The following is a 27308-nucleotide window of genomic DNA, read 5'->3' as shown; positions in this document are numbered from 1 at the left end:
CAGACAGAGAGAGAGAGAGAGAGAGAGAGAGAGAGAAAGCATGTGAGTGAGCGGGGGAGGGGCAGAGAGTGAGAATCCCAAGCAGGCTCAACGATGTCAGTGAGGAGCCCAATGCAGGGCTCAAACCCACGAACTATGAGATCATGACCTGAACCAAGATCAAGAGTCCGATGCTTAACCAACTGAGGCACCAGGTACCCCTTTATGGTGTGAATTTTAATTCTCTAAATTAACTCTACATGGGATTGCATGCTCTGTTGGTAAGTACTTTAATTATATTAGTCTCTTATTAAACTAAAATGTGCCTCTTACCTTCCTTGTAGCCCCAGTTGCTCCAGAAATCACATCTGTGGAGTATTTCAACAGTCTGTTATATATCAGTTGGACATATGGGGACGACACAACTGACCTCTCCCATTCTAGAATGTTACACTGGATGGTTGTTGCAGAAGGAAAGAAGAAAATTAAAAAAAGCGTATGTTTTTTTGAATCCCAGTATCGGGCATCTGAACATTTATTTACATAAACTCTTGAAAACCATTAAGCAAACATTTATTGAAACATTAAACAAATGGTTTATGCCAGTTGGCACTGTTTTGGGCTCCGGAGAAGGGACAGTAAAAAAAATTAAATTCCTCCTTTCAGAGAGTTTACCTTTTAATCTTTAATAGTGATCTCTAATAGTTAAAACTACTCATCATTTACATTTAAAGTTATGATTTGAGGTTTTTATTCAGGATGTCAAACATTTTCAAGAAAACCACAGTTAATGTGTTTTGATATTTTCTCCATATATCACCAATGCCTAAATATTTGGGTACATTGAAAATACTGATTTCTTTTCTCCTGCTTTATTAATTACACTTTTGACATGGCGTTAGTTAGGGTACAGACTAAACTACTGTAAAAAAAAAAAAAACATAGCTCGAAGAAAATAAAAGCTTGTTTCTCTCGTGCTAGCATAGAACTGTCAGAGCACCTCTGCTGTAAAGGATCAATCATCCAGGGGTCCAGATTCTTTCTGTCTTGTTGTTTCTTCTAAAACTGTGTAGTCTTCATTTGTATAGCTGAACCTTATCATCATTACATCCATATTCTAGCATGCAGGGAGAGGAAAGGAGAAGATATGGAGGCCCAGCACTTACAGAGTGTAGACAGGATTATAAGCTGCCCATGTGACTTCCACTTATGATCCATTGGTCAGAAGTAGATCACATGGTTCCCTCTAGCTATAGAGGAAACTAGGAAATGTAGTCTTTAGTTAAGAAACCAGGTGGCTATAGATATGACTAGGTGTCTTCTGAGCTTCTCAGCTAGGGCTGAGTTATATACATATCAGCAGACACCTAACAGTTGCCTTTTCTAAAATTTGCTGTGAATAAGAAGAAAAGTATCAGAGTAGTACCTATTCTAAATAGAGGATTAATTGCAAAAATGTTCTGATATTTATTGTGCACGTGTAGAGCTACCTTGCATTTGGTTCAGTTGAGGAATTCATATCATTTTCAAAGGAAATAAAGTATCCGTAGGGTTGTAATCAACTATAGAAAGCAGCATAGAGTAGACAGAATGCCTACCATAGCCCTGTAGTTGTTTGGAGTGGTGTTCTAGTTCAAGTTCATTAGAAGTTTAAACCTTCAATCTTGATGGGTCTTTCAGGTAACACGCAATGTCATGACTGCGATTCTCAGTCTGCCTCCAGGAGATATCTACAACCTCTCAGTAACCGCTTGCACTGAAAGAGGAAGTAATACCTCCATGCTCCGCCTTGTCAAGCTAGGTAAGAAAAATATACATGAGGGTGTTTGTGAAAATAGTCATGCCCAGAGAACTAGCGTCTGCATCTCTTGATTTGTCATGGTCTTTTCAATTTGATGAAATAACAGAAAAATGTTCACTCTCTTTCATAAGTGCAACATAAACATGTATGTTCAACTTAAATGTTTATGTATTTTTGAGAGACAGAGAATGAGCAGGAGAGGGGCAGAGAGAGAGAGGAGGGCAGAAGATCCAAAGCAGGCTCTGTGTATATAGCAGAGATCCTGACGCATGGCTCCAACTCATGAACTGTGAGATTATGACCTGAGCTTAAGTCGGACACTTAACCAACTGAGCCACCCAGGCGCCCTCGTTCAACTTAATATAGGTTTCTGTGAATGGAATTTTTGCTATTCTGGGAGTCAGGAGTATTCCCCATCCTTAGTGAGATTAGAGAAATGAAGAAATCTTAGGAATTTAGAAAAGGAAAAGCCTTAGAGATTATCTAGTGCAGTGCTTTCAACCCCTATCAGACACCATTCCTTTCTCATGTAAGTATTATGTGATGCCCTTTTTAATATCTCAAATTGAGACTTATAGATAAAATAACCCACATACTGATTTTCAAAGTTGATATAATGTCCTAATTGTAGTGTAAAACCAAGGTAAAAAAAATATAACAAAATCATATGGATTCCCTGTGTATTTGTTCAGATACAGTGCTTCTGTAAGTCAAAATGGAATTGTCTAATGACTGCACATAATTAAAATGAAAAAGTTGAAGTTTACAAGCAGTAAAGGAATCAGTAGTTCTTCCATGCACGTATAAAAGGAAATAAAGGCGTGAATAAATAACTGAGCAAGCATAAGTACAAGTGGACCCTTGAATAAAAGTTAGAATTAGGATAAGTAGTAAGAGATTACATGTATTTGCATGTGATGAGAGAAAGAGGAAAATAACCTTAATTAAAGTAAAGAGAACATGCCAAGAAAAATAATAGGCTGTGGATGGGGGGAAATGAGGAAAGTATAATATTCTTGCAAATGAGCTGGAAATGATGGTGTAGTGTAGTGTCAAAATAATTATTTGTATTATGAAATACAACTAGGAAGTGACACTATTTAACACAAAACACATCTTTTACATTCAACAGTTTTCCACATAGTGAGGTATACATTTAGTTTCTGATACATAAAGGGGCCTCAGGGATAATAGTCTATAATCAGCAGCAGGCAAGAGAATGGATTGGCAAACAGTTGTGGGGTAGTGTCAGTGTAAGAGGGGCCACCTAGAAATGGATGCACTTCAATGTGTGATTTTCACAGCAGAGATCTCCTTTTTATATTTTGAAAATTAACAGTATAGAGAATGGCAATATTGAAAATAAGAATATTTTCAAAACACTTAATGCAACTTACTGACATCCTGTTTCGGATGTCTGCTAATTTATAGTCTGTATCTAAGTCTGTTCTAAGAGTGTCAAATTGTCACTCTCACCACATATGTTTATAGGTGTAGCTGTAGGTAAAGACTGATCCAGGGTGTTTTATTAGCAACTTAAACAAACACCCGGAGTACCATTGCTGGTAGGGATGTAGCTTTAGAAAACTCGTAGCAAATCCCAAACAAAACAAAACAAAACAAAACACAGTCTTTCCTTAGTTTCCCCAGTAGTTGCTTTTCTCTATAATTCAGTGCATAAAACACTCTGTCTTAAATCTTTTTGTCTTCTGTTGGCCATGGCAAAAATTAAATCCTCACACTGACACCCTTTAAAATTAGGGTTGTCCGGATGGCGCAGTTGGTTAAGTATCCGACTTCAGCTCGGGTCATGATCGCATGGTTTGAACCCCACATCGGGCTCTGTGCTGACAGCTGGGAGCCTGGAGCCTGCTTCGGATTCTGTGTCTCCCTCTCTCTCTGCCCCTCTCCCACTCACACTGTCTGTCTGTCTGTCTGTCTATCTCTCTCTCTCAAAAATAAATAAACATTAACAAATTTTTAAATAAATAAATAAAATTAAATAGGTAGCTGGAGATACATAACATATTAAATAGAAACTATTGGCAGAAAAAGTAAATTATTGAGTAATTTGTAAATAACACCTTAATTCCATTTAGGTATTTTTCTTAATGACAACTTTCTTCTAAATTATTTTACTCAACTTCCAGAAAATCTTTTCTAACATTATTATGTGATAAAGTACTTGCAATTACATTTATAGTGGATTTATTCTGGTATGACATTACAAACATATGTGGGATGTGGGACTTGGGACAGTTTTTCTGTTTGGAGCTTTCGTGATCATTGCAGAACATCTAGCATTTCTGCTTCCTGCCTACAGAAGCCCAGTTAACAACCTTCCTGGTGGCCATTAAAAACATTCCTACAAATTTACAAACACCCTCCCATTGAGAACCACGAGTTCAGTTTCATTCACTGGAGGCAATCTGCTCTTCTTCCCCAACGGTCTGTACTTCAACTCTAGGAATGTGGAGATCACCAGCTTCCAACGTTGTGTGATCTTTCTATTAAAAAAAAAAAAAAAATGCCTGCCTATCACTTGCAACTGCTATCTCTGATTTTGTCCTTCGTGGATATAAAAATCCGTTCAAAACTCGTTTCCAGGTAACTGGAATTGCTTAAAGATTATGCTCACATTCCCCATGCCTTTCTTGTCCCCAGCTTTATGATTACAGGAGGCTGTAAGTGTTTCTTGGGTGCTAGCTGCTTTCTCTAACTCATTTGGTTGTTCAGAGGTGGGTCTTACCAAAGCAGCAATTAGGGAGCCTATCCAGAGCCTCACTGTTGCCATAATGTGACATTATGGTTGATATATGATCAGGAGTATGAGTTAAAGTCCTGAGCTGGTACAGTTATATTCACGCTACACAGGCGTATGAGTAAAAATCATGATAGTTCCCAGCCCAAATTTATCATGAGGTTTTGAGGTTCCATATTTTCCTGTTAGCAGGCAGGACTACTTAAACCAGTGTAGAAAGGTCCTTTAAACTTTTCAAGAAGGGAAGGCCAGTTTCCATAAAAATTATTTCTTAAAATCAATAAGGTTTTCCTTTTTATGATCTAAATATCAGACAAAATACTGCTTCTACATCATTGCTCTCTGAAAACAAGACAATCTGTATATAATGTGCCTGAACTCGGCCTTTTTCCCCCTGAAAACTAAATAATTTCACTTGTCATCCATTTGTCTAGAAGTCTATTTTCTATTTCACTCATCACATTATTGTTTTCTGGTTCTTTCAATTTTCCATAACACATATGGCCTTGCCTACTGTAGGTGCTCAATAGATATTTATTGAACCGAACTGCAACCACAGACCTCAAAGTTGAATACATTCTACCAAATTTTATCTTTCAAAGAAGTAAAATAACATTTTGCTTTAGTAATAGCTGATTGCAGTTATCTTTTATTTCATAGAACTTTCATTCTAGTCATTTTATGTTCCTTTATAGCATTCATTCGGTGTCCATAGAAGTCATACGAATTCTACTTTACAGAAACCTGCAACTCTGGCACACAGATTTTTAAGGCTAGTGTGAATCAGAACGATGTTGTTAAAGCTAGGACCAAAACTGGTTTGGCTAACCCTGAGGTCGGTTTCTTTGTGATAAAAGCCTCTTTGCAATGGCTCTACTTGGTATCATGGAGGGCAGGATCTACATCTATGGGAAGAAACCAGGCTATGATTGAGTCCAGTATAATATAAAGTAATCCAGGATGGTATGTGCAAGGGTAGAGAGCCTCAAAGCAATTGCCAAAGATTCTCAAATATTATGTCACCGATCAGCATCCACAAGAAGACATCTACCAACAGTGGTACTGTTTGCAGGGCATTGAGCCCATCTTCCTATTAAGAATTGTAAGTTGTCAGCAGTTTCACGGTACCATGGAGGTATGTGATGACAGTTCCCTTTGGCAGTCAACGCAAATGTGAATCAAATCTGCGCTAAGAAATGTCATTTTACAAGAACTTACTGGTCTACATGCAACTGTGGCTTCAACCAGCAACCAGTCATAACTTCTGGTCTTGGTGAATCCACTTGAAACTCTGGGCCAACTTTAAGAGAATTGGGTAAGTTTACACCAGATAAGCAACCATTCAAGAAAGAAAGAAAGGAAAAGAAATAGGGATGAGAAGGGTTGGGCCTATCACAAAATAGCTCTATGGTAGTAGAATATCCATTCATGAATTCATTCAACGAATACATACTGAGAACCTTCTAAGAATTGCCCAGATGCCAGACTACTTGTAATAATGAACTCGAAGGGTTCAGTTTCTGTTCACAAGGAGCTTAGGATCTGCCGAAGGGGGACATGGTAAGAAGTGCTGTGTACCACATTAAAACAGGGTAGTGTGGGACAGTGTATAAGCAGCAAACCTTTCTCTGAGGAAGCAATGATGAGAGATATGAATCACAAGAAAGGATCTGCCATGAAAAGTTTGGGAAAGGGCATGCAAAGCAGAAGGAATAGGCAGAGACCAAATTATACAGGATTTTTAAGAAGATGGAGTTGAGATTTTATTTTGAGTGTAATAAGAGAGAAATTAAAGAATTAAAAATAAACAATCCGACATATTTAAAATAATCCCTCTGGTTGCTCAAGGGAGGAAGGATTGTTGGGTTACCAGTGAAGATAGGGAGACCGATTAAGGCACCATGTGCCCTAACTTTAAAAATAGCATTCCCGTTTTGGTTTTCTTCTTCAATATTACTTTGGCTATTCGGGGTCTTTTGTGGTTCCATACAAATTTTAGGATTGCTTGTTCTAGTTTCAAGAAGAATGCTGGTGAAATTTTGATTGGGATTGCATTGAATGTGTAGATTGCTTTGGGTAGTATGGACATTTTAACAATATTTATTCTTCCAATCCATGAACATGGAATGTGTTTCTATTTATTTGTATCTTCTTCAATTTCCTTCATAAGCGTTCTATAGTTTTCAGCATACAGATCTTTTACATCTTTGGTTAGGTTTACTCCTAGGTATTCTATGATTCTTGGTGCAATTGTGAATGGGACCAGTTTCTTTATTTGCCTTTCTGTTGCTTCATTATTAGTGTATAAGAATGCAACTGATTTCTGTACATTAATTTTGTATCCTGCAACCTTGTTGAATTCACGTATCAGTTCTAGCAGACTTTTGGTGGAGTCTGTCGGGTTTCCCATGTATAATATCATGTCATCTGCAAAAAGTGAAAGCTTGACTTCATCTTTGCCAATTTGGATGCCTTTGATTTCCTTTTGTTGTCTGATTGCTGATGCTAGAACTTCCAACACTATGTTAAGCAACAGCGGTGAGACTGGATAAAGAATTTGTGGTTTATATATGCAATGGAATACTACTTGGCAATGAGAAAGAATGAAAAATGGCCTTTTGTAGCAACGTGGATGGAACTGGAGAGTGTTATGCTAAGTGAAATAAGTCATACAGAGAAAGACAGATATCATATGTTTTCACTCTTATGTGGATCCTGAGAAACTTAACAGAAGACCATGGGCAAGGGGAAGGGGGGAAAAAAGTTACAGAGAGGGAAAGATGCAAACCATAAGACATTCTTAAAAACTGAGAATAAACTGAGGGTTGATGGTGGGTGGGATGGAGGGCAAAGTGGGTGATGGGCATTGAGGAGGGCACCTGTTGGGATGAGCACTGGGTGTTGTATGAAAACCAATTTGACAATAAATTTCATATTTAAAAAATAGCATTCTAATTTGGGGCGCCTGGGTGGCTCAGTCGGTTAAGTGTCTGACTTCGACTCAGGTCATGATCTCACTATTCGTGAGTTCGAGCCCCATATCAGGCTCTGTGCTGACAGCTCAGAGCCTGAAGCCTGCTTTGGATTCTGTATCTCCCTCTTTCTCTGCCCCTCACTCACTCATGCTCTGTCTATCTCTCAAAAATAAATAAATGTGAAAAAAAATTTTTAAAAATAACATTCTAATTCAGTAAGTTCCATTGGAAATGAGGGCAACTTTTAGTTAAGTGGGAATAATGGAGATGAAGAAAAATGGACAGAATTCAGGAGTTATTTTGGAGGTTGTGTCCATAGAACTTGCTTGTGGGGTGAAAATAGGAAATAAGAGAAAGGGAAATTAAAATTAACTCCTAGGCTTTACTCTTAAGCAACTAGGTTGGATGGTGGTACAATTCACTGAGACTGACAAAACTAGAAAAACGAGAAAAGGAGTAACTTTGGGATAGGGTGAGAATCAAAGATTCTTCTCTGGACTAAAAAAAACCAAAACCAAACTGAGAGGTCATCCAAATACAGTTGTCAAATAAAATGATTCTTGTTATGTGTCTGGAGATTAGCAGTGAAATCTGGGCTAGAAATATAAATTTTGGAGTGTCTAGATGAGATCACTAACTAGTAAGCAGAAATAGAGAAGAACCACTTCCAGCACTTGGACACTGAGCAGAGAGACTGGGAAGGTATAGCCAACGAGGTCAGAGAAAACCAAAGACAGAATGTATACACCATCACTGTCAAACTTCTGCAGTATCCTGACCACAGCTGTGTTCAGACAGGTTCAAGATAAGGAATCAGGTAACTTCAGTGCCAGGAGAGGTTTGGAGGTAATTGAATGAAACGTCCTCATTTGAGCAAGCTGCAACCTAGAGAAATTTGACTTCACACTTGTTGAGTCTGAGTCAAGAAACAGTGATTTGGCACTTTTTGTCCATCTGCTGTTTATGTTTTCCTGGATTTGGAGTGTATTTTTTTCCTATAAACTTCTTTTTTCAGTGAAAACTCCTAATAGAGAAGGAAGGAATTTCACACCCACTGTGTGGTTTTCTCTCTTCCTCTTTTGGAGTTTGGGTATTAATAACATTGGCTTGATTTTCTTAATCTCAGTCATGAAAAACTTTATATAGATTAGAAATCTTTAAACATAGTTTGGCTATGGATAAGAAAGAATCCATATATTTTCAGGTGTTAGGAATTTGGGGCATATTACAATCTCTCTGTCATAAAATTTCAGTGATTACAAATAATTATTTCTATTTTGATGAAATGTAATTTCTTACTTAAGAAAAACCCAGCTATTATACAGTACTGCCCTTCATGATCTCATGCTCAGTTGAGAACATTTGTTTATTCTTATGTTGAAATCATTGAGTTTACAGTTTGGGAAATGGTTGCTTGGATATATGCAGCCCTTATTTTTGGTAAGAAGTGAGTGAAATGCTGTGAGTCAGAGCATACTGAAGTCTAATGTACCTCTCTCTATCCTCCCGTGCCCTTTTCTTGGATCATGTCCTGGTAAGTGACTACCTTGTTATCCCTCTCACCCCCCACCAAAAAGAAATGAGCTTAATAAGATCTAAATGTGAATAAATTGTGTCAATGTAGCACAGAGAAAAGGAAAGATGGATGGATGAATGAATGTATGGAAGGGAAGAGGAAAGTGAAATAAGAAAGAAAATATGCATATCCATTCTATCTCTCATCTATCTATCTATCTATATATCTATCTATCTATCCATCTGTCCATCCATCCGTCCACGCATCTATATTGACTGCCAGTCAGAAAAAAAACTAATAAATTAATTAAGCTACTATGCTTTAAAAAGTAATTTATTCTAGAGGCACCTGGGTGGCTCAGTCAGTTAGGCATCTGACTTTGGCTCAGATCACGATCTCATGGTTGACGAGTTCGAGCCCCGCATCGGGCTCTGTGCTGACATCTCTGAGCCTGGAACCTGCTTCGGATTCTGTGTCTCTCTCTCTCCCTCTGCGCTTCCCCTGCTCATTCTCTGTCTCAGTTTCAAAGATACACATTTAAAAAAATAATTTATTCTATCAATCAACACATATTTATTTAGCATTTACTATGTGTTACATACTAATCTAGGTGCTCAGAATACAGAAATGAACAAGACTGACAAAAATTTCTACCCTCATTCTACTGGAGAAAAAGAGACAATAAACACAAATATAAGGACGTCAGATGCTGTGGAGGAAAATGAGGCAGAGAAAGAAGCATAATGAGGAGCAGAGTGCAATTTTTGTAGGCGGTGGCATAAGTTAAGCTTCACTGTGAAGGTGATATTTCAGTCAAAACCTGAAGGAGGTAAAGGAGTGAGCCAAACAGATAACTGGGAGATTTTGTAGGCATAGGCAACTGCAGGTGCAAAGCTCCAGAAGCAGTGGTATACCTGGAAGTTCAAGAAAAGATCAGGAAGGTAGTGTGGCTGAAGTGGAAGGAACAAGAGAGAGAGAGAGAGAGAGAGACAGCAGTAGAAAAGAGGATAGAGAGGTAACAAAGGAGCAGATCATGTGGAGTCGTTGAAAAGACATTTCACACCAAGTGAGATGATATTCCAGTAGATGGTTCAAGCTAAGGAGTCATATGACCTGACAAGTTTCACAAGATCACTTTGGTAAGAATAGTGTTCAGGGATCAAGGTAAAACAGGAAACAGGTAGATAAGATGACCTTACATGCCAGTTACCACACATAATACCAGTTTACACTGCTATAGATCAGTTAAAGACTAGTCATCCTCTTTTGCAATTCTTTTCTTCCCTAAAAGTATTCCACTTTGGACATATTTGATAAATTACACAGTCACCTTAGAGTTAGGAGACTACTGCGTCTACCCAAATACGAGATTATACTTGCCTGTGCCAGGGTGGTTGCCGTGAAGGTGATGAGCAGTGAGCAGATTCAAAATTTATCTTGAAGATGCCAAGATCTTGGGCCTGAGCAGTTGGAAGGACAGAGGTGCTATTTATTGAGTTGGGGAAGATCATGGGAGAGGCAGATTTGGGTGAAAGATCAGAAGCTCAGATTTGGATGCATCCACATTTGAAGGTACCTGTTAAATATTAAAGAACAGATACTGAGTAGGCAATTAGATAAAGGAGCTTGGATTCTGGGAGATTTAAGGATTGGGGGTATAAGTTTGAGGGTAGTCAGGAAACAGACTTGATGAAGTTATCAGGGGGTGAATGAAGAAGAAAGCATGCTATCCAAGGACTGAGCCCTGGCACTCCAATGTTAAGAAATGGAAACCAGCAAAAGAGCCGGAGAAGGAGTGGCCGGTAAAGGAAAAAGGAGCACAGAAAAGTGTGATGTCCAAAGAACCAAGCAAAGAAAGTGCTTGATTGATCAGCTTACACCTGCTGGTAAGTCAAGTAAGATGTGGAGTGAGAATTGGCAACCCAGGAGTTATTGGTGAGTCAGAAAGGAGGCATTTGGGTGGAATAGTGAGGGAAAATTATGCTATTAAAAGTAATTCAAGAGAGGGCGGCTGGGTGGCTCAGTCGGTTAAGCTTCCACCCAAGTCATGATCTCACGGTTCATGAGTTCAAGCCCCACATTGGGCTCTGCACTGACAGTGGGGAGCCTGCTTGGGATTCTCTCTCTCCACTTTCTCTCCCCCTGCCCTGCTCTCCTTCTCTCTCTCTCTCAAAATAAATAAACTTTTTTTTTAAAAAGTAATTCAAGAGAGAATAAAAGAAAAAAGGAAGACAGCTGGAATAACAAAACTTTTGAGAAGTGTGATTATAAAGAAGAGAGAAAATGAGCAGGAGCTGAGGATAAAAGAAGCCAAGAGTTTTTATTTGTTTGGTTGGATTTGTTTTGTCTTTCTTTCTATTTTTTTAAGTGGGTGGAAACAGCTTTTCAACGGCTAATCAAAACGATTCAACAGAAAAGGGAAAAATGATGGTGCAGGATAGTTTAGAAGGTGACGCTCATTAAAATGATGTTCCTTGCTTGGGCCAGAGGAGACAGGACCCTGAGGTGCCAGTAGAGGGGGTGGCCTTAGACGGAGTGAATCTGTAGTAAGGAAGAATGACAGAGCATAAGGCCGCCAATAGAGTAGGCCAGTCGGGTGAGAGTGATGATGGAAGCTTGTGGGAGATTTCTCCTACTGACTTCTTACAAGCGTGTTCTTCAGGTTTTCAGAGGACCATGATTGCCCTGCTACCCTTCTTGTATGGCCCTACATGGCCAGCAGCCTTCATCTATGGTCTTACATGGCCAGCAGCCTCATGCCAGCATTAGCTTCTGGGTTGGAATGCCAGGCATGTCATGTTCCGTGGCTCCGTTCCTAGTCCTAAGACTAACTGATGCCTCATCTCAATCTCTCTCTCTCCCATTTCTCACTGTGGTCTCCTGAGTTTCACTGCCATTTCCAGCTGCCCACAACCAAGCCACACAAAAAGGACATCCTTTTAAGGAAGTCCTTAAAAGCACTTCCCCTGCACCCCATGACGTGAACTGATAGGGCAGCAACTATGATGTAGCGATCTCAACGTATAAGCAACTGCCCATTGTGGAAAAGTTGCCCTGTGGGGAAAAAGGAACTTTTCAGAAAGCCCTATCATCCTCAGTTATATGGAAATAGATGGCAAACACCCACATTTTCAGGGAGGAATCCAGGTGTAGAAGGACCCTTAACTAGGTGTGCAGAGGTCTGGATCCCAGTTCTTTTTTTTTTTTTTTTTAACATTTATTTATTTTTGAGAGAGAGAGACAGAGCATGATCAGGGGAGGGGCAGAAAGAGACACAGACAGAATCTGAAGCAGGGTCTAGGGTCTGAGCTGTCAGCACAGAGCCCGATGCAGGGCTCAAACCCATGAACCATGAGATCAGGCCTGAGCCAAAGTCTGACGCTCAACTGACTGAGCCATCCAGGCGCCCCTGGATCCTAGTTTTGTTCTCACAGACAAGTTGTGTTACCATAGAAAAGTGGGTTAAGCCCTCTGGACTTCAGTTGCCTCATCTACAAAGTGAGGGTCTGGACTAAATAATCTTTAATATTCCTTCCAGTTTTAAAGTTCATACCTGAGTTCAGAATAAAGGCAACAAGGCTAATGATACAATGAGGGTAGTGATCCTTTTCTAAGAATTTGGTGAAAATAACTCTTAACTAAATAAAAATGCTAAGTAAAAAAAAAAAATCATATTCTTGGAACCAAAAAAAAAGAGGAAGTTAGATATGCTGTTTTGAAACTAAGTAAAGTTAAATGAAAGCTTTCTTTGAAAAATTCTGCTAATCGTTAGAAGTTAGTCGAGCTGGGAAAACCATAGAAACACCCAATGACTCACAGAAGGGGATGTTACACTTGCTATCATTAAGCCATAAAGAATTTATTTAAAATGTAATGGAAATCATGGGTATTTCTAATTCCTGAGAAAATTGTGTGTTTTCGATATGGAAATGGCCTAATTATAATGTAATATTTGCCTGAATTTTAAAAAATATTTCCCAATGTTGTTTTTAACTTTGCTCATTATTTATTAAAAGAATCTCCCTGGGGCGCCTGGGTGGCTCAGTGGCTTAAGCGCCTGACTTCAGCTCAGGTCATGATCTCGTGGTTCGTGAGTTCGAGTCCCACCTCGGGCTCTGTGCTGACAGCTCGGAGCCAGGAGCCTGCTTCGGATTCTGTGTCTCCATCCCTCTCTGGCCCCCCCCCCCCCCCCACCGCGGCTCGTACTCTTTCTTTCTCAAAAATAAATAAACACTAAAAAAATTTTTTTAAAGAACGTCCCTAAATTGACAAGAGAATAGGCTTAGTAAACTTCAGCTCTAACACAAGTTTCTGTTGTTTAATATAAATTTTCATCTTCTTAATTTCATTGCATATCAGTCTGAACTCATTATGAATAATTTCTCTACCACTTTGCTTTTTCTTTCGAATATTTCTTTCTGTTGCAGATGTTGTTTTTGACCATATTGGACATACTTTATGTGTCTGACACTGTTTAAGTCCCAGGTGTTTTCTTTGACCAAGTTGAATATAAGTTACACGGCTTACACTGCCGAAGGAGGAACTGCCTGCCTTGAGGGAAATAAAAATAGATGTAAAAGACATACAATAATATAGATGTTGAACCATTCTTTGTTATCTGAAGAGGATACCAGCAAATTGCTGTCACTGATACCGAGGATTGAAAATCGATTTTGTCATATTGACCGTTTTTTTACAATGTGTTTTGGTTGAATTCCTCTTATCACCAATGTCACACATTTGTAAAACTAATGGGCCCTCACGGATATCATCTTGGCCTCATTAGCATCATTCTTTCGGCAGCTAAACCAATGGGTCACATTAAAATAAGAAACAATGTAATAATTGTCAGGAAAAGATGGTTTTTAAGCAATAAATACATTCTATTCGTCTCCAACTCTAACTATTACACCTCACTCCCTCTGGAATTTCCTAGGAAAGGAAGAAATTTGCTGCCAGAACAAAGAATAAGAATCAGGCACTAGCTCATACTTTACTCAAGGTCACCTTCACTCCCCTGAGATCCTAGGGAACAGCTTGAGCCTCTCATAATCCAATCTAAATTAAATGGTAGAGGTAGCCTTACAGCTTTCCTTTCCGCCCATGTTCTGCGCATTGTATTTAATTTCCTTATAAAATTAGGTTGGATTCCCCACTCAAATAGGACAGGCACTGAAAAGGAGAGAAGAGAAGGAAAGAAGAGGGCCAGACAGTTGAGTATAACATCAGCAACTCTAGAAAGCTGTTCAAAAATATTTTAAAGCAAACAATTCTGTATCTCTACCTTATTTTGTAAAAATAGTACATCTGTCTCCTTTCCCCATATCCACAGTCTCACAACAAACATCGTGGACTCTGAAATGATTTTAAACAAAAGGAAATCTGACATTATGAAGCAAGGGAATTTTGAAGGAGTTGAGATTTCAAATGTCACTTTGGAAAGTAGACAGTGATAGTAGCCAGGGGGATTTCTATAGCTAATATCTACGTGGCTCTTTATATTATATAAAGAGTTTTTGTGTCCATCGTCTTAAAGCTCATTGACTCTTCATAAAATCATTGAGGTCTCTCTATCCTTCCCTTTTATAAGCTAGACTATATTTGAGATTTTGAATAGTAAGAGACTGTATTCATTTGCTAGAGCTCCATAGCTAAATATCACAGATCGGGTGGCTTAATCAATAGACATTTATTTTCTCACAGTTCTGGAGGCTGAAAGTCCAAGAAGAAGATATCAGCAGGTTTGGTTTCTCCGAGACCCTTCTCCTGGGCTTCCAGGTGACCACCTTCCAGCTGTGTCCTCACATGGTTTCTTCTCTGAACCCATTCATCTCTGGTGTCTCTTTGCCCAAATTTCCTCTTCTTATAAGAACACCAGTCAAACTGGATTAGCGCCCACCCTAAGGGCATCACTTCAATTTACCTGTTGGACGGCCCTATCTCCAAATACATTCACATTTTTGAGGTGCTGGGGCTTAGGTCTACAACATAGGAATGTGAGTGAACACAATTTAGCCCATAACACAGACCAATCAAAAGGAGTTTGCATGTCATTGTATTCCCTATCACATGAAATTGCCTGGACAGTATTTAGCCAACACTCCCTTTTGGTCTCATGCCCAAGGATGGGAAACAGAAATCATCTAAGTCACCCTAGGCTGTGGAGTTTAGCTGACCTTGCCTTCTTATGAGAGGAGATAGACAGAAAAAGGGGGGCCTCTCTAAGCAGCTTCTGCCAAGAATTTCCACACTTCTGCTCTACCAAGCAAGAAGGAATGCTCTAACCCCACCCTGTACAATTGAAATATAATGAGAGCCATATATGTAATTTTAAATTTTCTAGTAGCCACTTCACAAAATACTAAGAAGAGATAGGTGAAATTGAGTTTAATATGCCTATTTAACCAAATATATCCAAAGTAGTATCACTCTAATATGTAATTGATACAAAGAAATATAAATGAGGTATTTTTATTCTTATTTTGTACTAAGTCTTCAAAATTCAGTCTGTCACTCTTATAGCACCTCTCAATTTAGACTAGCCATATTTCAAATAGTCAGTAGCTGTATGTGGCTAATAGCTACTACTTTGAACAATACAATTCTAACATTTAATACATTTCCTGGGGCAGATGTTGTCTTGTGTAGTGAAATTTAATTAGAATCCCTTCTCAACCCAATTACACCTCCACTTATGAAATATTGCAGTAATTTTCTTTGTTTGGAATAGCTGAGTGAAATTTCTCCCCAAAACAGCTAAAGAAATATACCTATCACAAAAATCCTAAACAGTCCTCAAACAGGTGATTTGTGTATGTTATTCATTGACCTACAGAGCTAATATGCATATATCTTTCAGAAAAGAATACTGAGACAATGGGTGCAGTGACTTTGGAATCATCTCTTGCCCCTGCATAACACCTGAAAGGAAAAATTTGTTTTGTGGCTGGCCAAAGGAAAGGAAAAATTTGTTTTGTGGCCTTTGGAGATTTACCTGAGGATCCAACTTATCACCTAGATTCACATTTTTTAGCCAGACCCAAAGAAACCTCTACTCCATTATCAAAGTCATAATCTTTGGACCACTGAGAACACTTACAATTCATGGCGATCTTTGACTCTGCCACTGAAAGCTGGTAATTTTAGCAACACGATCACTGTAAAAAGGCAGAGGACATCAAAATTCAACCCCAGTGTGTCTGATCTTGCCTGATGCTTAAATCTTAACAGCTCTGATTAATGAATCTTGACCTGTGGTTTAAATCAGTCAATAGATAAGATTTATTGAGCAATTTCAGGTGACTAGTTCAAGGTGAAGACAAAAATAATTTATAACACATGGTATTTGTTCTCAAAGAATCAAATGGGACCTAGTAGAATCAGGACTTAACTCACGTAGTTCAAATAGGGTAACAGAAGGTCAGAGAAGGGATAGATCATCAAAAGACAGAGTGAACAGGTAAGGCTTCAGGAAGAAAGGAAGACTTTTTCCTGATCTTAGGACGATCCAAATAGAAGGATAAGTACAATGAAGGGAAATACATGAGTTGAGTAAGAGTACTGCTTGTATGGTAGTCAGTGAGAAAATTGGCCCTACCAAAGGAAACATTTCTGGGTAGGAAGGATGGTGATGAAGCTGGATGGGTAAATGTGGCTGATGTAAGTAGGATCTTCAAAATTTGGCACATTTGATATGATGCAGTAGACATTGATCACAATAGATTATTATGCAGATAGGATTTAACATGAGCAAAGTGGTATTTTAGGTGATTTATGCCTTCACTGACAAATAAGAAAGAACTGATTAAAAGCAGGAAAAAGAATTAAAGCTCTGTCGTGTTGATTGATAAAGTGTGGTGACAAAAGCTTGAACGTGCAATATAATAAAAAGAATAGATAAAAGGAAGAGATGACAAGAATTATTTGAAGATATGCTATCAGGGACTGAGAAACCAGAGGAGAGCCTCGTCAATTGAGAGAATGGTGTTGCTCGTCAGAGTATCAGTGGTTGGAAAGCAGATTGATTTCGGGAAAGCGGAAGACTCAAGGTCTATTTTGACCCTATGGAGGTTAAGGCAATAGTGAAGTATTTGAGTAAGCAAGAATGATAGGTGATTGGAAATACACGTGTAAAAAGTTGGATCTGGAAATCGAGACCTGGGCGGTATTCTTGTTGGATAGCTAAACTGATTTTTTTCTACCCATCAGGGGAAAACAAAAACAAAAACAAAAACAAAAAACAAGACATAATGTCCTAGGGAACCTAATCAGTTTAAGAGGCACTCTGAGGAGAAATTCTGTCTTGTGGATTTTAAAAGAGACATAACCAAGGTTCAGCCCAAAAATCATCCATCTCTGCCCCCAGACAACCCTCACTTTTCTCCAAAGATTCAAGTTCTATGAGAGTCAGAGGACCTATTCTCTGACTCATACCTATTGGCAGGGACAGTTATAAAGGATGTGAGAAGTGGAAGCTGACCGCTATGTTTCATCAAGTGGATAATTCATTGCAAATGAGAAAGGGGTCCTGACATCTGTTGTGAATCAAACCTGCCCGAGACTAACCCCCTCCCTTTCCTCCTTCAGCTCTTCTGCCTAACCTCGTCAATTGGCTCTAGAAAGAAAAATGCTTCTTTTTAGTTGCATACAAATTTAAGTTGTCTGGGATAAACCATGAGAGGAATGGTTCTGACATACTTCCTGGTTCTGAATAGGGCCATGAGGATGGTATTCTAGAACGAAGGTCTAAACCTTCCCCCACAAAGATAATGTATATGTCGAAGGAGTGAAATGGCCTTCAAGAGCTTCTTCAAGCACTATTAAAAGCCAGGAGCTAGAGGACAGACTTGGGGGCATGGGACAAATAATAAAAAGAAATCCAAGTAACAAGCAAACAGTTTGGGTAGTTGTCTAACAGGGACATGCAGGTGGTCGGAATATGATGTTTCATGAACCTAACAGCAAGATATGTGATATGTCAAACAAGCAATGTCAAGGAGGTCTGACAGGGGGTAACAGGGACTCTGGCATAAGCACTGGGGTTCAGGCATAGCACTTTGCGTACTGGAGGAATTCAAGGGAAAGGCAACACCCAAATGATAGGGCACGGAGAGGAGAGTAGGAGAGACTCAAGAATGGGGGATCAAGACAGCAAGATCACTTCCTAAAACTGAGGAACAGGCAGGGGTTTGGTCTCAAGCCAACAAATCCAGTGACTCAGTTACTGGAAATGAGGATGAAGGGGAATAGTTTCCTTGACTAATGGATTAATTTATTGATCAAGATGAAGTGTCTAAAAGAGATAAAGAAATCAGTCCTCTAACATTTTATTAACCATCCAGTCCCCTTCCATAATCCTTTTCTTTAAAAAAAAAAATCATATGTACTTAACTCTACCCCTCTTAATTTCGACTACATTTTCAAGAAGCCATTCTTCTGACAAAATGATTCCAGGTAGTCTCCAGCAGGTTTTTGGCTAAGGACCAGACTGAATGTCTGCATTAGAAGGCAGCAAACCACTTTCATTTTTCTCAGCCATTGAAGTGCAGATTTTTGTGTCTCCTACAGAAAGTCTGTATTATCAGGGCAGTGCTAGCTCCAATGCAGATGACATAAAAACTATTAATAGATTATGTATATAATAAAGCTGAAGTAGAAAACAGAAGTGCTCCAAAAAGAGAAGTATAAAATGAAAGGGGGAGAAAAAGGCCAAATCCTCTGCCTTCTAAGTTAGGTGACCACCATCTTGGTGAAAGGACATATTTCAAAACCAATATAAAATTTTGATGGTGCTCTCAACTGCCTGTATTTGGTTTTGGTTTTTGTTTTTGGCTTATTTTATCCTGCCAATCAGTGAAAGAAGAAAGGATATATTAAATTAAAATAAAATTTTAAAACTCTATCTTTGCTCAGAACCAGCTCCTCCAAAATCACTCTTTGCCGTGAATAAAACCCAGACTTCAGTGACTTTGCTGTGGGTGGAAGAGGGAGTAGCTGATTTCTTTGAAGTCTTTTGTCAACAAGTTGGCTCTAGTCAAGAAACCAAACTCCAGGTACTGTACATTTTGCTTTTTCTTTTCTGAGTTGATTTTGATTAAGGCTAATTATCTGAATGAAGTCAAGTCCTTTATTTGTTTAAACTATAGAAAATGAAAATTGTTCATTTGCGCTTTTGTGTTTCAGTGATAGAAATTAACAGTGTGCTTAGAATAAGCCTAAAATGTAAGAACCAATTTGTCAAATTGCAAAGTTTATTTTCCTCTTTGCATTAGCTTTTGTCCCTAGTTCTTAGTTACCCTGGGTCCTGAGGACTTAAAAGGGTTCATTTTTCCTATTGCCATTAAATCGACCAAAGGTATAGACACTGCCATATAAAATATAGTTTAATAAATATGAACTGATTGCCCGTTATGTGAAAGGCACTATGTGTGATACAAATGGTAGAATCAATACTGGCCTTTAAATTTTTTTTCATGTAGTTATGGATATTACGTCAGTCTAGAAATAATTAAAGTAAAACTCAAGTGCCATAGAGAGATCCATTCTCCTTAGAGAATTTAAAGAAGGGACTATTTCTAGTCAGTAAGGAGGACAATTTTGCTTGGGAAAATGAAGGCTGAGAGAGGTGATTGTGACGGCTTTAGAATCACAAACAGCAGGTAGAATGACTCCTGAGTTATTCACCAGGTCAAAAGGAAGGGAAGGAGGGAGATGAACCGGGAGCTCCCAGGGTAACAAAGCCACAAGAAAACAATTTTTTACAGTCAGACGTGGAAGGAAAAGGTCAAGTGTGTGAAGGATGTCACAAAATGCAGGGTAGAGACTAATTCTATGAACATGAATAATTGATGCTTTTTAAATAATGCAGTTCATGAGATTGAAAAGAAGAAAGGATTTCTGGGAGTGGGAATCTTTTCATACAGAATGTTAAGATAATTTGCTTTGATTTCTTTCCCCTTTTGATACTCTCTTCTACAAACTTATCTCTTTTTGATCTATACTGAACAGCTAATCTCTTTTTCTATTCAAAGAATCCTTTTTGGAAATAACTGCTTTGTCAGTAGTGGATTTTCTTCTCTGCGGCTATAGTAACATCTTTCCTCAAGAAAACAATGGTTATGTAGCTGCTTATTACAATTGAGCCTTTCCTTAGAATCATTCTTTTATAGGACAATAAAAGAGGTGGGATTGGAAATAAGTGCTGATGGCTGTCATCTCTTTAGGCAGGAGTGTTTCAGATCCCTGTTTTGAAAAAGAATGTTATGCTGGCTCATCTTTTTATATTGTACTGTGGTACTTGTCACTGGTCCAACCACTGGCCCAACAAATTAACAATCTGTTCTACTCAAGAATAGGTTAATATCAAATGTTTTTGAGAACTCAAAGTTGCTATGCCTTTGGTGGCTGCTGTTTAAAAGCTGAGAATGCAGACAAAGGGGGTAATGTCTTTAGTAGAAGACCAACAACCCAAAACAAATATATCATAGAAAATAAACACAAAAGATTCTTTTTTAAAAACATTTTTTAATGTTTATTTAGTTTTGAGAGAGACAGAAAGAAAGAGAGAGCAGGGGAGGGGCAGAGAGAGAGGGAGACACAGAATCCAAAGCAGGCTCCGGGCTCCCAGCTGTCAGCACAGAGCCTGACGTGGGGCTCGAACCCATGAATCGTGAGATCATGACCTGAGCCGAAGCCGGACACTTAACCACCTGAGCCGCCCAGGCGCCCCAAAAGATTCTTAAACATAGGAAAAGATGATCAAGTTCATTTATGGTAAAAGAAATGCAAAATAAATCTACAATGAGGTATAATTTCCACCAATATGGTTGGAAAAACTCAGAGTTTGCGGACACATTGGATTGGAAGGAGTAAATGGGAACAGGTGTTGTCCCACATTGACAGTGGCAGGATAACATGGAACATGTCTGTAGAAGACAGTATGTCAATAGCTTTCCAAATGAAAACTACACAATTTTTTGACCCAGCATTCAACTGTTGGGAACATGAGTATATATATATGTATATGCACATTCACACATCTACACACATGCAGGTTTTGTGTACGAAGGTGTATGTGTACATGTGCATACACACATACATATATTGAGTGTGTGTACATATATGTTTGTTCCCATAATGTAAAATTATGTTCACTGTGGCATTGTTTGTAATTGCAAAAAATCAGGGACAATGTAAACATTCCTCAGTAGGGGACTGGTTAAATAAAGTGTGTCCCTTTCCATGAATTTCTACAAAGCCCTTGAGAAGAATAAAACAGCTTTACCTGTGCTGACATGAGCAAAGCACCGAAATATACTGATAATCAAGGTAAAGAGTAAGCAGCATGATGTGTGAACTACATTATCACTTTTGTTTAGCTGTATCTTATGTTTTTACCTCCATAAAATATAGATGGGAAAGAAAAAAAAACATGCCTGACAACAACGGCTCCATCTGTGGAAGAGATCTCGGTAGATAAGAAGTAGTGAAATAAGGAAGCTTATTTTTCATTGCTATCCTTTCGCATCTTTTAATTTCTTTACTGTTTATATATTACCCACTCAGCTCTGAAAAATAGTTTAAAAAACAAAACAGGTGGAGATAATATAACATTGATCTTATGTTCTGCATCTCCAGGAACCGATTTCTGTTTCCTCTCACGTTGTGACCATCTCCAGCCTCCTTCCTGCCACTGCCTACAACTGTAGTGTCACCAGCTTCAGCCACGACAGCCCCAGTGTCCCCACATTCATAGCTGTCTCAACAATGGGTAATTCCTGGCATTCGTGGAATCTGGTGTCTTTGAAAGTTTTATCTTTGTATTATTTTTTTAAGTTTATTTATTTATTTTGAAAGAGAGAGCGAGAGTGCACAAGCAGGGGAGGGGCAGAGAGGAGGAGAGACAGAATCCCAAGCAGGCTCCATGCCATCAGCACAGAGCCTGATGCGGGGCTCGAACTCACAAACTGTGAGATCATGACCTCAGCTGAGATCAAGTTTGACGCTTAACAGACTGCGCCACCCAGGCACCCCCAGAAGTTTTATCTTTTTAGATTTTCCTCACATTTTCTTTTCAAATATATGTACTCTGTACTTCTAACAGATCCATGCTCCACTGAAACATTCCAGGCTGCGGGGTCAGGGAGCACGTACCTGCCCTTACCAGCTATGTGATTTAGGGAAAGATATTTACTATCTCTGAGCCTCTGTGTTTTCATCTGCGAAAGTGGAATCATAATATGTGTACCTTATTGAGCTGTTTTGAAGCCTAGAAATGAAATACGTAAAGCTTTGCACACGTAGTGTGAGTGATAGCTGCCACCATCAACTCCTCCATCGTCATCCTCCTGTCCAGCGGTGGTCACAGTGCCCTGATCGATTAGGGCTCATCTGTTGTCCCTCGGCCCTTAGCCGTCACTGACCATGCGGTGACAATGCTAAATTACTGGGTCAGAGCAGGCGAGTTTCCAATGAAGCCAAACTATAAGTAGGGAAATAGAAATTAATGAAAGGTCTAGAATAAGGGAGTTTTCCTTTTCCCCTTATGAGTTCTATTAAACGTGTTGCTCCCCTGTTTGTTGGAGTGTGATTCTGCAACCTGAGACCCTCAATGAAACCTCCTGTAATACAACCTTTCACTGTCACAAGATCCCTTTACTGGGTTCATTTTCATTTCTGTAGCATTCATCATATAGTTGTTTGTTTTCTGTTTTGAATTTTTATTTTTCCAGAAAAGAGGACAAAAGTGGACCTGAAAAGTATATTAATGGTCTGTCACTTCTGTGTCCTTTCCACCATTCTGTGTCTCTTCATGCTTACTATTCCCTGTCATTGCTACAGCAACCCCAGAAACAGGTGATACTATTAAGCTTATTTACAAGTAAGGAAAACGAGACCCAGAGAGACAGATAAAATAGCTTCTCCACATGACAGTTAGTAGTCAAATGAACCTGAAAAAGGTCTCCTGACCATGAGTCTAATGTTCTTTGTGTTCAGTTACTCTGCCTGTGAACAGGAATCAAGCTGGCCCAAATGGGAAGTGGCAAATACACAAAGGTTTATGGATTGAATGTGGTGGCCGGTTGTGTGATTTTATGATCAATGCTGAGGATGGGAGCAGTCTTTCCTCTTGGGTCCACCGTAACGAATTTCATAAAAACATGTGACACGTAGTCCCCATTGTTAATATCTGGCTGTTCCCTGTAGTGTGATGAACTAGGCAACGCGCAGTGCCATAGCAGCCCTTATATAAAGTATATGCGAGGGACACAGCCCCTGTTCTTAAGGGCCCCACGACTTAATAATCGGTTTCATCTCTAGAGTTGTGCAGATGGGAAACCTCTCAACATATGGCTACTGATCATCAGAATGCCTGCTTCTAGTGATGTGTTAAGTGTTGCAGCAGATGGTAGCTTGCTAATGCCTTTTTCATATACGTTATTAGTTGCGAGTGCAATATACAGTTGTGCTTTCTGCCTTTAACGTCATAGGCGTAACGCAAAAACCTGCCCCTCTCCAAGCTTCTGAAAATGTTAAGCAATAATAACGCATGATGATGACCTCTAGATATTTTGATTTTCAAAAGAATTTAAACGATGGTACAGGCACTATTCACAGTTTATAATTTCCCTTTGTAAGAACATTCTGAACAGAAGCTTTGGAGATGGACTCAATTCCTCTAGGTACCTGAACACCGCTTATCAAACTGCTTTGCTAGATTCTATTTGACCAGGAGGAGGTCATTGTCAGCTTGGAGAAACACCATTGTTGCTCTTGTTTTCAACATCATGAGTTCCATGGTGTTAAAAATCAATGGAAAACGATGAGTGGTTCTGTTAGCTTTGTGTAATGGAAGTTTGTAATGAAAATGCATGGCTTTTCTCTTTAGTGACAGAGATGAACCCCAACGTGGTGGTCATCTCCGTGCTGGCCATCCTCAGCACACTGTTAATTGGACTGCTGCTCGTGACCCTTATAATTCTTAGGAAAAAACACCTGCAGATGGCAAGGTAAGTTAAGTTTGGTTAATCTTTTACCCACGGCCTTTAAAGTATTTTAATTTTCATACGTGTATACTTTTGCAGACCTAAATTTTATTAGCGATAAGTTTCATTTCAGTTTTCAGTGTCTATTGTGTGTGTTTTCTAGGTAGACTTTTAAATATTAGTTTAGAAAGCATTATGATGGGGGCGCCTGGGTGGCTTAGTCAGTTGAGCGTCTGACTCTTGATTTCAGCTCAGGTCATGATCTCATGGTTCATGGGTTGGAGCCCCACGTCAGGCTCTGCACTGACAACGCAGAGCCTGCTTGGGATTCTCTCTCCCCCTCTCTCTCTGCCCTTCCCCCTCTTGCTCTCTCTTTCAAAATTAATAAATAGACATTAAAAGATAATAATAATACTAACAAGAAAACATCACAGTGGAAATGGCAAAGCAAAGGATTGTTTATACAAATCCAGATCTCCTACTCTCAATCTTGTCATTTTAAGAAACCCATACAAAGGGATCTATTAATGACATTTGGATATTTTCGAACGTATTTTGGAGTCAAATAAAAATCTATGGCTACTTAGTATGATTAATGAAAGGAGTTAATATATGGAGAGACCACAAGAAAGAAAAACATCCCTCTCTTCATCAATTCTGCCAAAACTGTCTTAGAAAACATTTGCAGAGTCTATGATCAGGTCCATTCAAGGCCCCCTCTCAGTTTTGTTCCTACTACTCAGACTTGCAGGCAGTTTTCATTTTTCTTGCAGCCGAAAAAGACTTTTGATTTATGACTTTGGTGATTCCCTATTCCTTTGACCACTGATGCGTTTCTCATCAGAGCACATTCTCAAGTACTTTCGGTGGTCCCCTATATTATCAGAACAATCCATCAATTCTCTTAAGAACTGTTGTTTAGTTGAGTACTACAGGGTTTGGGAAATTTGATTCAAATTTATATTTACCCAATAGGACCCTGCTGAACTGCCAATCAACATCCTTTTTCTTTCTCAGAATTCTATCATTTACCTATTCATAGCTAAATGTATCCATCCAATAATGATTTAATCGGTGTCTTGTATGGCACAATTAAATAAAAATCAGACATGTAAGCTGTCCACTAAGCACTTAGAATATAGGTGGAGATATGTACCTAAATAAATATATTTGGGGCTCCTGGGTGGCTGAGTCAGTTAAGCATCTGACTCCTGCTCAGGTCATGATCTCAGGGTTCATGAATTCGAACACTGCATCGGGCTCTGTGTTGACAGCTTGGAGCCTGGAACCTGCTTCAGATTCTGTGTCTCTCTCTCACTCTCTGCCCCTTTCCCACTTGCGCTCTCTCTCTCTCTCAAGAATAAAATAAACATTAAAAAAATTTTTTAAGAAAATAAATAAATAAATAAATGCATTTAAAGGTATAAACTGACCTGCCCCAGAAAGGAGATAAAAATGAGCTTCTATTAACGTAGATAAAAGAGATTAGTCTAAATATAAATATCAAACTTTTTGAATGTTGTCATTTAAACAAATCTTAGAAGGATAGGGAAGAAGGTGGTACCACATTGTGGCTAGAGTAGAGAGCTCTGAAATTACACTCCTTGGGATCGAATCTTAATTTACAATCTATGTCACCTTGTGCGGTTCACTGAAATTTCATTTATTCATTAACACATATTAATGGACACCTGCTATGTGTCAGACTCTCCAGATGCTTGGGAAAGCAGATGAGAATTTCTGCCTTCATGGAGCTCATATTCTAGTGGAGGAGGTAGATAATAAATAATATCAATAAAAGTAAAAAGATTACATGGCATGTGAGCAGACAATAAGAGAAAAATAATAGAGCAGAGTAAGGGAAATTAGCAGTACAGGCATAAGGAGTATGTGTAGAAGATCTCTGGGAGGTGGGTGAGTCTCACTGAAACGATATTTGAGAAACAATTTGAAGGATATGTGGGAGTTAGTCATGTGTTTTCTAGGGGAAGAGTAGAGGAAACAGCCAGTGCAAAGGTCCTGAGGCAGGAACATGTTCAGAGAGTAGTAGGAAGGTTAGTGCAGCTAAAGCAGAGGAAATGAAGGAAGGTTTAGCAGGAGATGATGTCAGATCATGTAGAGCTTTGTAAGCCATTGTGAAGACTTATACTTTTATCCTGAGTAAAGGACAGACTTATGCTTTTATTCTGAGTTCAGGACTTGGGGCAGAAGAGCTGCCTTACATTAGAAAACAATCTGTATTGAGGGGCACCTGGGTGACTCTGTTGGTTAAGCGTCCGACTTTGCCTCAGGTGATGATCTCACGGTTCGTGGGTTCAAGCCCCGCATCAGGCTTTGTGCTGACACCTCAGAGCCTGGAGCCTGCTTCAGATTCTGTGTCTCCCTCTCTCTCTGCCCTCCCCTACTCGTGCTCTGTCTCTCTCTGTCTCTTAAAAATGAGTAAATGTTAAAAAAAATTTTTTTAAGAAAACAATCTGTTGAGACAAAAGCAGGCATATTAACTTGGGGATCTATTCCAGTAATCCAGGCAAGAGATGGTAATAGTTTAGTCCAGGGTAGCAGCAATAAAGGTAGGAAGAAATGATCAGATTCTGGATATATTTTGAAAACAGAGTCATTAGCTAAGGGGATTGGCTAACAAATTGCACGTGAAATGGAAATGAATAAGGGTCAAAGATGACTCCAAGGTTTTTGGTCCTAGCAACTGGAAAGGATGGAGTCACCACCAACTGAAATGGGATTCCAGATGAGGATTTCAGAGTTGGAGGAACATCAAGACTTTGGTTTTGGAAATGTTACATTTAAGATGATTGCAAGTGCAGGTGTGGAGTGGGAGTTGAACACAAAGGTCTGGTGTTCAGGAGCGAAGTCTGGATTAAGGATATAACTTTGGGAGTTGCTAGCATATAAACAGTATTAAAGCTATATAAAGCTGGATGAAATTCTCATTTACTGGAGGGAGTGCGTGTAAATTAGAGAAGAGGGTCCTGGATTAAGGACCAGAACAATCTAATATCAAGATTTTCAAGGAAGAATAAAAAGATAGGAGCAAAGGAGACTGGTAAGAGGCACCCAGCGGAGTACAAGAAAAACTAAGAGATTGCGTGTCCTGCAAGCAGGGGAAAGAATGTATTTCAAGAAGATAAGGGAACAGCCCCTAGGTGAGTGGATGGTTAGGAGCAATAATGCAATCATTGGGAAGCATGAAACAAACGTTAGCTCGTAATAGTAACAGTGGTGGGGGTGGGGATAGGCATAGTAATGGACTTAGTGGCATTTCTGAGAATACTAT

At 39.1% G+C, this 27308-nt stretch overlaps 1 protein-coding gene across 2 annotated transcripts in view; it reads left to right on the top strand.

Annotated features, from left to right (window-relative positions):
* PTPRO (protein tyrosine phosphatase receptor type O) overlaps positions 1-27308 on the top strand; it is a 239493-nt gene that overhangs the window by 169816 nt on the left and 42369 nt on the right. For both annotated transcript variants that reach the window (XM_019452080.2, XM_019452079.2), the window contains exons 11-15: positions 324-475; positions 1660-1780; positions 18945-19084; positions 21669-21801; positions 23920-24040. In XM_019452080.2, the coding sequence (XP_019307625.1) occupies positions 324-475; positions 1660-1780; positions 18945-19084; positions 21669-21801; positions 23920-24040 (667 nt within the window). The remainder of the gene's footprint in view (positions 1-323; positions 476-1659; positions 1781-18944; positions 19085-21668; positions 21802-23919; positions 24041-27308) is intronic.

This window comes from Panthera pardus, unplaced genomic scaffold, assembly GCF_024362965.1.
Source record: "Panthera pardus isolate Hobbes unplaced genomic scaffold, ASM2436296v1 HiC_scaffold_6, whole genome shotgun sequence".
Taxonomy (NCBI): Eukaryota; Metazoa; Chordata; class Mammalia; order Carnivora; family Felidae; genus Panthera; species Panthera pardus.
This window is presented reverse-complemented; position numbering and strand designations above follow the sequence as displayed.